The sequence below is a fragment of the Acanthochromis polyacanthus genome, chromosome 4 (assembly GCF_021347895.1).
Source record: "Acanthochromis polyacanthus isolate Apoly-LR-REF ecotype Palm Island chromosome 4, KAUST_Apoly_ChrSc, whole genome shotgun sequence".
Classification (NCBI taxonomy): domain Eukaryota; kingdom Metazoa; phylum Chordata; class Actinopteri; family Pomacentridae; genus Acanthochromis; species Acanthochromis polyacanthus.
Genome location: NC_067116.1, coordinates 37,035,063 through 37,049,743, shown reverse-complemented (window position 1 = coordinate 37,049,743; position 14,681 = coordinate 37,035,063). Strand labels below are relative to the sequence as shown.

The 14,681-nt window shown below is 39.4% G+C and overlaps 3 protein-coding genes across 3 annotated transcripts in view; 1 reads left to right on the top strand and 2 right to left on the bottom strand.

Annotated features, from left to right (window-relative positions):
- Positions 1-14,681, top strand: part of LOC110964951 (cytochrome P450 2J2-like) — a 228,538-nt gene that overhangs the window by 87,856 nt on the left and 126,001 nt on the right. The window lies entirely within an intron of this gene.
- LOC110947329 (cytochrome P450 2J4-like) overlaps positions 1-14,681 on the bottom strand; it is a 60,481-nt gene that overhangs the window by 9,034 nt on the left and 36,766 nt on the right. The gene's annotated exons all lie outside the window — the stretch shown is intronic.
- Positions 3,114-14,461, bottom strand: LOC110970662 (cytochrome P450 2J1-like). The gene is made up of 9 exons (XM_051947136.1): positions 14,213-14,461; positions 10,103-10,265; positions 9,849-9,998; positions 9,516-9,676; positions 9,021-9,197; positions 8,774-8,912; positions 7,165-7,352; positions 5,047-5,188; positions 3,114-4,615 (listed from the first exon to the last, which is right to left on the bottom strand). Exons 1-9 carry the CDS (start codon positions 14,411-14,413, stop codon positions 4,440-4,442), a joined length of 1,497 nt encoding a protein of 498 aa, XP_051803096.1. The 5' UTR covers positions 14,414-14,461; the 3' UTR covers positions 3,114-4,439.

The following is a 14,681-nucleotide window of genomic DNA, read 5'->3' as shown; positions in this document are numbered from 1 at the left end:
ATGATTTATTATGTTCAGATTGAGAAGAATGATTTAAGAAGTGATTCTGTGTGAAGTAATCCTTGTTTAGGCTCTGTGTGTGCGTACAGGCCTCATAAGCTTGTGTGTCCAGGCCTTAAGAAAGCAGAAGTGCAGTAAACAACAGTCACCGTGACTCGGCAGCCACAATGACATTACAGCCTCCTCAGAAAAAAGGGAAGTTTGGGAAAAACCCAAAGGGGTGGGCTGAAATGTGTGTGTGTTAAACAGAATGTGGACACTGTGTATTTGCTGTAACAACATGACTTCTGTATTACTGTTGTATGTGATGACAAAGTTGATTGCATAAGTTAGACGGTGTCAGAGGGCGTACCTAGCCAGTTTTGTGTGTCTAGAGAAAGTATAAGAATGGGAGAGCAGAGACATTATTGGGGAGTTGTTCGCCGGAGCCGCCAGAAGAGCAGCAAAGGGAACTTGGCCGGAGTTCTGAAGAATCTTCACCTTCCTCTTTTGCCCGAGAGACGGGAAGACGACGCGGGACTTAGGCTCCAGAGATCGCTGAGGACATCGTTGGAAGCAAAGTCTTTTTCTGACTTTGTTCAACAAGCGAAGACCACACTCTGCCAAACGGAGAGTCCTAAGAGGTTCTGCAGTTATCCAGAAGAAACCAATAGAGGGAAGAACCGACTACACCCGAAGAGGCAAAGGAGGCAACAGCACCGAGCTGTTCCCCTCCCCGGGGCTGGGAGACCCAGTGACCCATTACAGCCTGAACAGACGAGGGTTTCCCATCACCACCATACCACAGAGAAGACAGCTGGGGCGTAAGCACTAACGTTCCAGCCAATTCCAGAAGATAACTGCCAGACCACGATTGGCTTACAGGACTCCTCCGCTCCCCCCTGCCGAGGGATAAGATCCTTTTGTCCACAAAGAAGACATCGTACCGAGTCCTCCGGACAACTGAGTGCTTTTCCCAGACGCAAGACAAGACCGAGTGATACGGTAGTGGCCACGCTGTTCGCTCTCTCTCCTAAATTTAATAATTAGAGAAGATTGTCAGGTACGCTCAATTTATTTACTTTAGTCTCATTTTTAATCAGAAATAATTAATTGTTTTAATCATGAATTGATGCTGTGCTCTTGCTAAAATTTGCTTAATAAAAAGCTGTATTGCATTTAAAGAGAAGCCTAATGAAATTATTATAAATCACTGAAAATCTGCATAGTGGTAAAAAGTTAAGTTGATTGTGTGCATTCAAACCAATGGTTCTTAAAGGTTACTTAGTCCAAAGTGAGAGTGTTTAAACATTACCCCTGAGGTTAGTTCTTTCCAAACCTCTAAAACGAACCCAGGAATAGCACCAAGTGCAGGCAAGTCCTTATGAGAGAAGCTGACCGATAACGAATGTGAATGATAGACCAATTCTACTACTTAGAAAGGCTGCTTGGTGGGATAGCATTTATCAGATAAGAGGGGTGAGACATTCGGATGCAAGGCAGTTAGAACCTGGGCGAGTGTCTCTCGATTCCAGCTTAATTTATTCTGCTGAAACCTGTTAGGTAAAATACTAATAGGCAGATAGAATCTAACCCTTTAAACGGAGAGCTGGACCAATTTTAACCTGAGGCAAGGGTTAAAAAAGGCTAGACTGGCGAACACTATCTAACCACTCCAAGTTAAGAACACTGAAGATTGCCTCCATTTCTTCGCCTGAACTGCACCTATCACGACTGACCACAAGTCAATCAGGTAAAAGTACTACTGACTGTTTTATAACAAAGTCAATATTGTCAAGACCTTCAAAGTGCACATGTGTGTTTGCATGTACTCTTCAGTAATAACTAATGAATTTTACTTTAGTTAAAAAAAGTACTGTGTGGAAATACTCTGTTATAGATAAATAATTTGTTAGAACAAGCATTTAAAATTAAAACCTATATTTTGTAATAATACTTTAGTGATATCTAAATTTGCTAAATCAATGCAGTGGACAGAGACTCTTATCTGACTCAGACTTAAAGTTCCCGGTTCACTGCATGACAGTGCTTTTGTCATCTGATTAAACACTAATTTGTTGTTGTGCACCACTAAGGTATGAAACCAGCTGAAAACTGCAATGCTTTGTTAGCTGATTTTGTGATCATTTCTTATAGCTAGAATCTTTATCAAAATAAAATTTTCAAGCCTTTTTGCCTGTATTGTGCTCATGTAAAACATATTCCTACTAAGTTGTGCTTCATGAAATAATCACAAACTTATGAAAATTTTCAGCATCTGCACCACTGGAAATATGAACTAATGAGAACTTACTTAACAGTAAGTGGTAGTAGTAGGGGTCAGTATATGAGGCCAGAAGCAAGCTTTTTCTCTGCTGCCCTTAGAATAATTAATGCAGCTTTTAATAGAGTTTCCCACCTTGAGAGTGAAGATGTCTTTGGAAAGTGAGGATACTTCGAAGTGTATTTCTGCATTCAGCCCAGAAAACAGGACTACGGTTCAGGTTTGCTAAGGAATGGGCTTGACATGTAGTAGATATTGTTAATATCAGCTAGGGGTTCAGAAAATCAGTACTAAGGGTCCACAAATGGATAGAAGTGAAATCAGGAGGTGGAGATGAAATGTTGTTTCTAATATTGCAGCTCAGTTCAGCATAACACAGAAGCAGGTTAAAGAAAAAAAGCAAACTTTATGCACAAGAAACTGAAAAAAGATTACAAAAAACAGGCAGGCTAATAAAACACAGGCTGAGGCTCTACATTAGTCCAAAAACATTCTATTCTTAAGTCGACACAACTGCATTTTTTTAGATTTATATAACAATTTATAGTACTTTGACACACAAACAGTTTAGTGAACTTTGGCATTCACGACTATGAATCATTACCAAATGATTCACAGTCATCAAGGTATTTAGCGTCAACTTTAACTGAAATAAAAGTGTGTTTGAGGTAGCTGTCCAACTGTCCAACTGATAGTATCTAGAACCAAAACAAAATATAGGTCATGAGCAAAACTCCTTTGTAAAACACATTTACATATGCCTCCAAGTCTTCCTAACAGCAGATGCAAAAAATATATATGCAAAGAGCTAAAATGTGCATATTTTCATTAAGGTTCAGACCACAAAATATTCAGAAAGACTTTAAATTTTATTCAAATTTTGTGTCATACAAACTTACAATTTCACAAAGTCTGATTGAAGAATCCAGGACACTTGCAGGATACTGCTGATAACAGCGGGTATCATAAATTGTCTGATTGAAACTACAGTGTGAACTCTAACACAAAGCCGTCTGAATGAGAAACATGAAATTGTCTCAGTTTCATTGATTTACACACAAAACATGTTTTTTCTAGTCTAACACAATCAATGTGCTGTGGAAAGGACTGACGTGATTCCCACTGATTTCTGTTAACAACTGGAATGTTAATATAATTTTATTGTAAGTTTGAATATATAGACATGACCAAAAGTTTACACTTGTAAAAACCATGCATATCATAGCAGTCTTGAATTAATCTCTCTTTGAACTCTTAATTTTCTGTGATGAAGTCAATGGAAGACATGCATCTTTGTCATGAAAAAAAAAACCAATCATACATTTTGGTGCTTTCATGGATAGATTATAGGTCTTCTGGAAATATGAAAAAATGTTCTGGGTCAAAAATATGCAGACAGTAATTTAAAGTATAGACATTACACAGTTAATCAAATGTTACCTTCTTGTGAGTGGTTACAGCGACTACAGCTGCTGAGTTCTTTGAGCCAATTTAAATGGGGCCCATTTGATGCACTCATTACACTCACTATACTTATATTGTGTCATGACAAAAATGGGGGTTTGAATAATTCCATCACAAAAAAACTAGATGAGCCCTCAGTAGAGGGAAGAACCACACCCTCTGCTGGCAAAAACCCTGTCCTCCCTATACAACTGATAGAATATGCATCAATTTTGATCATCGTACGTATCTCCCTCCCTTCTTGATCTGCTGACCTGTAAATCCACAACTGAGCAGGAGACCTTAGACTGATCTTATGTGCCAAGTTTGATTATCCTGACTTCAGCGGTTGCAGAGATATCGGACCGGACATAGCCACATACATACATACATACATACATAGATACATACATACATACATAATTACCCAGCCAGATACTGCACCGAATGCAATAACCCCGCCGACGTACCCGTCGGGTGTGGTTAATTAAGAGTTCTAGGAGTGACTGAGCACTCAAGACCGCCATGACATGCATGGTCTTTACAAATGTATATAAATGGGGTTTTTTTCACGTCTGCAGTAGATTACTTTAGCAATGCATACTGATTTATTGAAAAGATTTACTGGCTGAAAATACTTCCAAATTATGTTTTTCTCACATTATAGACAATGAAAGACATACAGAAGAAATTCTTAAAAAACTGCAAGATAAATGTAGTGGAACTCAGTGGTTTATCTTGGTTTAGCACAGAGGTGGAAAGGTTTGGGAGCGTGAGTGATTCCCAGGCTGAAATCCAGACTGAGTTTCTCTCCAGGAGGTGCAGAGAATGAAAGCCTTTGAAGTAGGGAGGTGAAAAAGAGGAATAACTCCATCTTGGCCAGCTGTTCCCCGAGACACACCCGCTTACCTGAAAATACACAGTACAGCAGATGAGTTTCATTCACACTATTTATATTGTTGCATATTGCATTCTACAATTTATATTACAGATAACACAGCACATGAGGGGACATTGCATATTTAAAAAATAAAGTGTTGTGCTGGTGAAATATTCTTATTTTGTTCATTTCCTCACTCATACTCACTGGCATATATAAACAGAGTTTAAATGACAAGGTTTATTAATTTAACAAATTAAAGTGATATTTAACCATGAACATCCAGTATAGAATAATATAAATGGACTAAAACGAATGGACAACAAATACTCCAAGTGAGTCAGTCAGAGATACACCTGATGCCACACTATGATGGAAAGTGTATGATCTTTCCATCATTTGACCTATTTGAAGTCTTTGACTGAATCACCACTATACAGGACTATAACTACTGACTCACCTGCAGAAAAAGGAAGGAAGGCCTCTCTCTTCCTGAATTTCCCGTCCTTGTCCAGAAAGTGCTGAGGGTTGAAGGAGTGTGGAGTTTCCCACATCGACTCATCGTGCAGGACAGAGTTCAGTGTAGCCAATAACATGGTGCCCTAAAGAAAAATTAATTATGGATGAAACTGGCTTTTGACTAATATTCAAAATATCATAAGTCGTCATACAAACAAAAATAAAAAATGATTTTCTGATCTTTTGAAAAATATTTTAAATGTCATAATTAGTCGTCAAAACAAAAAAACAAGATAAAAGAATTTCTGATCCATGTTGGATTAAAAATTTAGGTTTAGAGTTCATTCTTGACTCATAAACAGCTGACAAAATCATCATGCTACCTAAAAACACATAGAAAATGAAGATAATTCAATCGTGATAAATGTCAGTATGTCTCCAGTAAGTCTCTTGATAAGTCATGTTAATGCACAAATTGGTATTTTGCAAAACACTGTACTTACAATACTCAATATATACTCATCGGCCACTTTATTAGGTACCCCTTTTCAACTGCTTGTTAATGTAAACACCTAATCAGTCAATCACATAGCGACAGCTCAATGCATTTAGGCATGTAGACATGGTCTAGACAATGTGATGAAGTTCAGTCTGAGCATCAGAACAGGGAAGAAGGGGGATTTCAACGATTTGAACATGGCATGGTTGTTGGTGTGAGTTTGGCTGGTCTGAGTACTTCAGAAACTGCTGATCTACTGGGATTTTCACGCACAACCATCTCTAAGGTTTACAGAGAATGGTCCAAAAAAAGAGAATATATCCAGTGAGCAGCAGTTGTGTGGACCAAAATGATTTTTGATGTGAGAGGTCAGAGGAGAATGGCAGACTGGTTGGAGATGACAGAAAGGCAGTAACTCAAATAACCATTCATTACAACCAAGGAATGCAGAATACCACCTCTGAACACACATCACGTCCAACCTTGAATAAGATGGGCTACAGCAGCAGAAGACCACCCCACGTGCAACTCCTGTCAGCTAAGAACGTGAAACTGAGACTACAGTTCACACAGGCTCACCAAATTTTGACAATAGAAGATTGGAAAAATGTTGCCTGGTCTGATGAGTCTTGATTTTAGCTGTGACATTCAATGGGTAAGGTAAAATTTGGTGTAAATAACATGAAATTGTGGATCTATCCTGCCTCGTATCAACGGTTCAGGGTGGTGGTAGTGGTGTAATGGTGTGGGAGATATTCTCTTAGCACACTTTTGACCCCTTATTACCAACTGAGCAACGTTTAAACGCCACAACCTACCTGAGTATTCTTGCTACCCATGTCCATCCCTTTGTGACCACAGTGTACCCATCTTCTGATGGCTACTTCCAGCAGGATAATGCTCCATGTCATAAAGCTCAAATAATCTAAAACTGGTTTCTTGAACATGACAATGAGTTCATTGTATTCAAGTGGCCTCCATAGTCACCAGATCTCAATCCAATAGAACACCTTTGGGATGTGGTGGAATGGGAGGAACTGCGTGATGCCATCATGTCAATATGGACCTCTGAAGAATGTTTCCAACACCTTGTTGAATGTACGTCCCAAAGAATTAAAGCAGTTCTGAAGGCAAAAGGGGGTCCAACCTTTTACAGACAATTTTTTTCATTATGTGATTTATTTCATTTGAGCAATTTACATAAAGATTACATAAAGATTTACAACATTTCAATACATATCTAGCTCAAAAAAAAAGGAGTAGGCTGAAGCTAAAGCTTATTTACGCCTACCCCCCCATACAACCAACCGCTGCCCGTAGCACCTCCCAGTCCAGTTTTTGAAAAAGAAAGAAGTCCAGAGGTGAATGTGCACAATGTGTGCTTAATAAAGTGGTAGGTGAGTGTATATTAAAAACATAGTCTATGTTTGCCATTATTGTCCTTAATTAATAGATTAATAGTAATTATGAACTCGTCTCTACCTAATGACTCACTAATACAGTATCTTCCAGCCAGTTCTGTAGAAACCTGTAATTTTCTTATACAGTGTACAGGATTAAAAGTTATTGTGTACCTTTAAGCTAATTTTTGTGTTTAGGTGTCACTTATGGATTGTGTACCTTTGGGATTGTGTACTTATCCAGTGTGGTGTCCCTGCTTGCCATGCGGACCGCATTGAGCGGGAAGATGTTGCCCATTCTCTGTATTTCATGAATGACTGCATCAGTATAGGGCATGTTTTCTCTGTCAGTCATGGCGGGCTGTCTGGATGAACCAATCACAGCATCTATCTCAGCCTGGACTCTCTCTGCACAAAGTGAAAGCAGGAAACAGTGTCAGTTTGTATGCTGAAAAGTTGACTGACAGGGAAAATTGCACATTCCACATCTTGTCAATCAACACAGGACTGGCCTGTTAGAAACCAGAATCAGAATCAGTTTGACTGCCACGCTTACACACAAGAACACAGGAATTTAATGTGGTGTTTTGGTGTAAAACAGTAAACAGAAAATCTACATAGAAGGACAAAAAGATGTCAAAAAAGAAAACGAAAGTGTTGCAAGTTAGTTAGCAGAAGGTGTTACAAGCCAAAAAGGCCAAAAATTTACGAGACAAATCAGCAGTGAATGTAGCATATACAAGGAATTATAATAGTGGCAAAGGAAAACAGAAATATTTACAGTGTGCAGGAATATACAAATTGTAAGATGAAAATATGGTGTAAACAACCTGAGATATGAAAACAGATAATAATTCTTATTATCTTATTTCATTTTTATTTACTGATGAGGTCAGCTGCTGTTGGGAAGAAGGTATTCTGGTTGTGATGGACCTGCCAGAGGGGTGGGATCCCTTAGTTTGTGATCAGAGCGGGAGGGGTCAACCACATCCTTCTTAGCCTCAGGATCCAGGAGGGACGGGAGATTACAGCTCATTACCTTTTTGGCTTCAGCTATCGCAGAGCTTTATTGCTAATGAAGCTGATGTTCTAGGTTCTGAATGATAATGTTTCCCAGGAAGTGGCAATGCTCCATGGTATTGACTGGGGAGTCACACAGGGTAATGGGGGTGGGTGGGGCTGGGTACTTTGTGAAATATAAAGCCATTTCCACTGTCTTCAGAGCACTGAACTACAAGCTGTTGTGACTGCACCAGGTCACCACAATGTCAATCTAAAATCTGTAGGCAAATTCATCCCCACTAGACATGAGTCAAAAGAGGGTAGAGTCATCTGCAAACGTCAGGACTTTCAGACGGGTGACTTAAGGTCAGCTGTGGTTTATGAGGGTACTTCAAAAAGTTCTTTGCCTCACTGGACATGAAAGAAGAGAGCAGAAAGCCTGAGAACTTTTTGGAGCAACCTCGTAAAGGGAGAAGAGCAGAGGTGAAAGGATGCAGCCTAGTGGTGATACGGTGCTTATGGCACGAGTCAGAAAAATGTTGAACCAGCTTCACATGCGTCCACATTTTGAACAAAAGGTCAGTGATCCACTTGCAGGTAGAATACATGAACAGGCAGCTGGGAAAGTTTGTCTTCATGCCTACCACACTTTGGCCTGTGGTGCAAAAAAAAAAATCCCCCCCTACTCTGACCAGAAAGCACTATGTGGCAATCCACTCTTAGAGTCCATTCACACAGCCACGTTTCCATCAAGTAAGGATAATATAAACTCATAGCACGATGCTTACGAAAGATGCACCCATGGCAGATATTACTTATATACTCACTCTGTATGTCAGGGTAATACATCATGTACAGCAGCCCCCAGCGTAAAGTAGTGGCAGTAGTGTCAGTTCCAGCACCAAACAGGTCCAGAGTGCAAAAGCACAAATTATCAAGATCAAGACCAGCATCTTCGTTCTCCTTCTATCAGTGACACAAGAGAAATATTTAATTGGAAGGTGTCGTGGTTTCTCTTAGCTACTTCAAAGGGCACAAAGAGCAAACATATAACAAACACACTGAAACACTCACATCTCCCATTTCTATGAGGAAGGAGTCAATGTAGTCTCTCGGAGATGAAGGGTCGAGGGTTTCTTTGTGTTCTTTAATCTTGATTTTTACAAAGTCAGCGTTCTGGTTCATCAGATTGAGTACCCTCTGATGAGGCCCAGGCATCCACTTCATCAGCCATGGCATGCTGTTGTAAACCTACACAGCAAGAGAATGGTTATCAAATCATCCATGAGACAAAAGAGTTCTGTCTCACTAAATCATCTTCAAGTAAATTAAGATCTACTTGTCACGTACGATTCTCTAAGAATTTTCTGCTGATAATATCATTGTATGTTTTTTAAAAGAGGATTTTGAATGCAGTATTTTTTTCATGTAATCAAGTGTTTTTGCATTGTTGCATTTGTTCAGTTTGTGCTGGAATGCTTTTACAATGTTGTTATTAAAATGCACATTTGACTTCTGTGTCATTATCTTATTGAAGTCCAGATTTAAATAAGATAAATAGATGCTCACCTGGATCCAGAAATCTCCTTGCAACTGCAGTGCCTCACTGAAGTTATTTACAATAGTCTGGTGCTTCTTATCAGTGTACTCGAATCGATTCCCAAACACCAAGCAGCAGATGATGTTGGACACAGCATTGTTTATCAGTGTCTGGACATCAAAAGGCTTCCCTATAAAAAAGAGAAAACATTAAGAAGACATCGACAAAAGAAAACGTTAGACCTGTGCACATCAGTCTGATGACATCTTTAAAAAAAAAATCATGTCCATGTGATAAAAAGAAAAAATAATAAAAGTAAAAGGCAATGCATCGTAGCATATATATAATAGGATTTTTTGTGCCTTGCTGATCTGCAAAAGCCTCTGTGAGATATCGGCACTCCTCCTGGGTGAATAGCTCAAGGGTTTTCTTGCCCAGACCGAAGTTTTTGAGTGTATGAAGAGCAAATCTCCTCTGCTGCTTCCATCGATTGCCACTTGATAGCACAATGCCTTTTGGAAACACAAAACAGCATTAGACCTGAATTAATCTGATGGTGCTGGTTTTATTAAAAGCACCAACTAACAATTTTAAGACACAATGCAACAAACTCCACCTTTATTCCCAAATGCTTCTTCAAACACCGGTATAGAGGGACGATCTACATAGTCTTCTCCTCGTTGGACCAGGGCTTCTTTCAAAAGCTTGTAGCCATTAAGGACCACGACCTTTCCACCAAAGAGACGAAGGCTGAAGATGCTTCCATATTTCTCTGCAAACTGAGCACAGACAGCAGATTGATGTTATGGTGAAACAATGAGGTGACATATTTTCTGGGGAAGGCAACTTTTGATGTGTTTAAGGTGGAGTTTACGGCAGGTGGATTAGCATGAGATTACATATCTGATAATCCCTGTTCTCTGATAACTTGGTGTTTCACTATAGGGAGCATTCACTTAGCCTAGCTTAGCTAGACTGTATTCCCGTTATAAGGGATATACGGGAATATGGTCTAGCCCTCCTCCATTGACACATTTTGACAGGTTTTCAAGCTCCGAGCAGATCAGACCGAACCAATCAGAGCACCAGAGGCGGGAGTTAACGATGCGTCATCTTCAGGGCCGAGATTACCCCGCAACAGAGCGAGGTTTCTCTCGTACGCTTTCCTCTGTTTTGCACGGGCTGAATTTGTCCTTAAAGCCTCAACAAGAAGCAGCTCTTAAAGCTTTTCTTTTTAAAAAGGATGTATTTTTAATTCCGGCAGGCTGTACGATAGAATGCGTAATGCTGCCCTCCACTGTTGAAAGGGAGAGCTTAGATTTTCCTCAGGACCCCTGTATGGCGAAGGAAGCTGTTAAAACTACAAAACATCATGGCGGAAAGGCAATTGTTAGGTCGCTTAGTGATTGCGTCACACATGTTACGCTGATTGGCTCTCTCCAATTCAAGCTGTGATTGGTAGTCCCGCCTCTGGGCTAGATTTGGTTCAATGGAGCAGTTCCAGACTGACTTTATGTGTATTTGTAATACACATACTGTCTGGTCCCCAGGCAAACATTCACTCAGTGTTATCCTCAGAACTATCTGTATTATTGCTGAGGAGACATGCTCCCTCCCTTTTAAAGGAATAGATGCAGTGCAGAACAAAAGGGACAAAGCTGATTGAAACAATAGGTGGCTTATACCCGCTTTCTACACTCCATGAGTCAGACTACAAGATAAGAAACCTCAAGTTCCCTTTCAAATGTTCATTTCAATAATCCTGTGATAGGGATTTGCAGACTCATGGGGTGGAGCCATCTTGCTCTTTTTATATGACATGAGTCTCGTCGCCCCAGCTGGACACAGGTGCAGCTGATTTGATGAACTCCATCGACAACTAGGTGGGCACCATCACCGAAGTCTTTGCTAGAAAGGCTGGTTTGACACATTAGTCTGTGCAGACTTTTCATGTAACCATTTAGACTTGTTACGGCCCGAGACACATCACACACGCTTCATAAATGTCCAAACTTGAAACTTTGCAACCACAGGGACACGTTCTGGGCGGTGACTTGCAGCCTGCCTTTCAGCCAGATGTTGCAAGCTTGGTCAGGCAATACAAGTGGTTGTTAAATTAAAATGGGGTTGGGCAGCTACGGTGGGCTAAAGTGACCTTGCTAGTAAGATTACTAGTACTTGTGCATCTGGGCTTCGTGACCGTGTGTAGCAACAGCAGTTAGCCTGGTGAGCTAAATGCTGTGTGAGGTGTGTGGTGGCAACTAGTACATTCTCCAAGGCTCTACAGTGACCAAGGTGTTCGCTTGCTCATTTGGATGGTTAAGCAAGGCACTTCTACTGGTAGACAGGAGAGAAAAGCAAGGAAATTAAATGACAGGTGATGCTGTCTCTATTTGTTTTAAATAAAGATTCACCAGTTGTAGCTGGAATAATTGTATAAAGGCTCCTGAGGATAATGCGAAGAAAGCATTCCCCACAGAGAGACACTGAAATAAATGTATGATAGAGACTTCATTTTTTCATTTAATTTATTTGTTGTTACATGAGTGTGGTGTTCATCCAGGATATGTTCGCTAAATACCTCCTGACACTTAATACAGTGACCTCTAGCACTGATATTTCCTCGCTCCTTTGGCTCACTGTCAAAGTTTTATTGAAGGCAGTGAAGTTGGTTAAATATCGCAAGAGATTTTTATCGCTGTGTAAACATTCAGTCTGATAATGTGGTTGGCATTGCTTTTTATCAATAGTAGAAAGTGGTAGAATACATTTACTCAAGCGCTGCACTAATTTTGAGGTACCTGTACTTGAATATTTGTAATTTATCATACTTTATATGTCTATTTCACAAGATTTCAAATTGAAATATTGTACTTTCTACTCCACCACTATTATATCACTTTATTTGATATCCATATTTTCTTTTAGATGTTACACAATTTATAATGTTACAGGCTGTTATAATGAAATACATGTTTAGATTAAACCAATGGTTTTCAGCCTTCCTGTCCTGTTATAAGACGTAATGAGTAGTCACTGTTACATTTCAGATACAATTCATTTTAATTAATTTTCAAATGATACAATGTTCACCAAAAAACAAAGATTAGAGGAATAGTCAACACAACGTTAGAATTTTGCTTATTCTTCTTTCCTATCCCATTACTCATCTCACATCCTCCTCAGATTTATCTGGTGTCCTGAAAAGCAAACTGTACATAAAGTAGCTCATGTCTGGAGCAATTTCACTGTTAATATTCTAATGATGGCATTTATAACAAGAAAAGCACTGAGAGAGTGCAATACTCCACCAAGTTCATTTCTCAATTTGTGCATTCAGAAATCACGGCGACACAGAATCTGGCCATTTAACAGAGATCGACCCATAAACTAACGAAATAAAAAAAATACCTTGTGTGAGCGCAGACATGTTTTGTGCATCCGTACGTCATGTAATGACACCGAATTGTGTTATGAAAATATGTAGCGGGTCGAGTGACAACGTTCACTTGTTTTCATGGTTACAGTGACGCTGTGCCGGCCGCTATATCTCGCAATAGGAAATCTGTAGCCCTATAAGGTGCAGTCAATTCCAGCCATTTTCAGTACAAAAAATCGCTAATATTTTATTTGTAAATAAAAATATGACGAGAAATACAGGGAATATTGGACGTGCATCGCGAGGTGCATTTCCTCGAAAACGACCGATTCGTGGATCATATACCGACTTCAAGACATGTTTTGGACAAAATATGTTACTGGCTTGTTTCGTCTGGATGTCCAAGGTTGGATTATGGCCGTTTTTTGTGGAATATTTTCATCTGTGTGTAATAATGAACCCGCAAATGTAAGTCACGGTGTGTACGTTAAAGTCGTGTATAGAGAACGGATGGATAGATATTCGTTGTTTGTCGGACAAATGTGTTTATATTACCCGCTGTGGTAATCACATCTGAAAGTGGTTTATACCGGCGGATTCATGAGAATCTAAGCTTTCCATCGGTGTATAATGTTTCTATCATCGAGTTGGCAGTGTTGTACTATTTCGAAAAATGCTTATGCAGATATCAAAACAGCCCGCCCGCAGGCCGCTGAACCTTAACAGGTTTTTAACAAATCCGTGGATCCACACTATAAGCCGCATCACTGGCAAAATCTAATCACTTGGTCCCTGTATCATTTCTGACCTAAAAATTTCATCGAAATCCGTTTGTCCGTTTTTGAGTAATGTTGCACACGGACAGACAGAGTCACAGACAAACACAGATTGTCACATAACTTCACCGTGTTCCTTGGCGAAATAGTTATCAGAGTGACAGAAGCAGCACTTTTACTTTAATACTGTAAAGACATTTTGTTGCTAATACTTTTACTTTTTTTTGCTTGCAATGAAGTATTTTTACGTTGCTTTATTTATCTTTTTACTTAAGGCTCTGATATTTGAGTACAGCTTCCTTGAGTTAATTATTTCTTCCTCTTCCAATGGGACCTTGTATGAACCTGTTATGTGGAAGTTCCGAAATTTTGCTTTCACAGTTAGATTTTTCTTTTCCTTAATATTTATTTATTTCAAATTGCATGAGCTGATTTACAAATTAATCCTCAACTGAGGAAATGTAATAGGTATCAAGGTGTTATGCATGAGGGATTGTTTTAATGATGTTTCTAAAGGCTGTGATTATTTTCTATTACAAAATAATAATAAGAAGAATATATAGACTTTTACCTCTGTTAACTGCAGGTGAAGTCTTCTAGGTTGGAGGAGATGAAGATGACCAATGAAAGGTAGAGCCAACGGTCCGGGAGGGAAGCTTTTCGGTGTTCTGTTCGTCAAAATACCAGTCAACAGCAGAAAAATGCAAAAAAATATCAATAAACCTCTGCCATCTAACCACTCCAAGCCGAGAACACTGAGGATTGCCTCCATCTCTTCGCTATAATTGCAGCAATCAGGACTGAGCAGAGTTCAGTCAGGTGAAGGTACTTCTGGAATGATGACACATCTGCAGCTGTGCTCATGAATTTATTAGTAGACTTTCAAAATAAGAGCATGTGTGTGTATGTATGCAGGTGTGCTCGTCACTCAAGAGTAATAACCTTTACTCGTTGAAAAAAACTCTTTTACAAGTAAGTAAACACAAAATAGTACTTAAATTGTGCAAATATGTGTTTAAAATAAACCTACATTTTGTATT

Excerpts from the sequence above, each read along its gene's own strand:
- LOC110970662 (XM_051947136.1), bottom strand. The coding sequence starts at position 14,413 with ATGGAGGCAATCCTCAGTGTTCTCGGCTTGGAGTGGTTAGATGGCAGA. Across the intron at positions 8,913-9,020 it reads TCCTCATAGAAATGGGAGAT|AAGGAGAACGAAGATGCTGG; the intron begins GTGAGTGTTTCA and ends TGTCACTGATAG. Across the intron at positions 4,616-5,046 it reads CTTCCTTCCTTTTTCTGCAG|GTAAGCGGGTGTGTCTCGGG; the intron begins GTGAGTCAGTAG and ends GTGTATTTTCAG.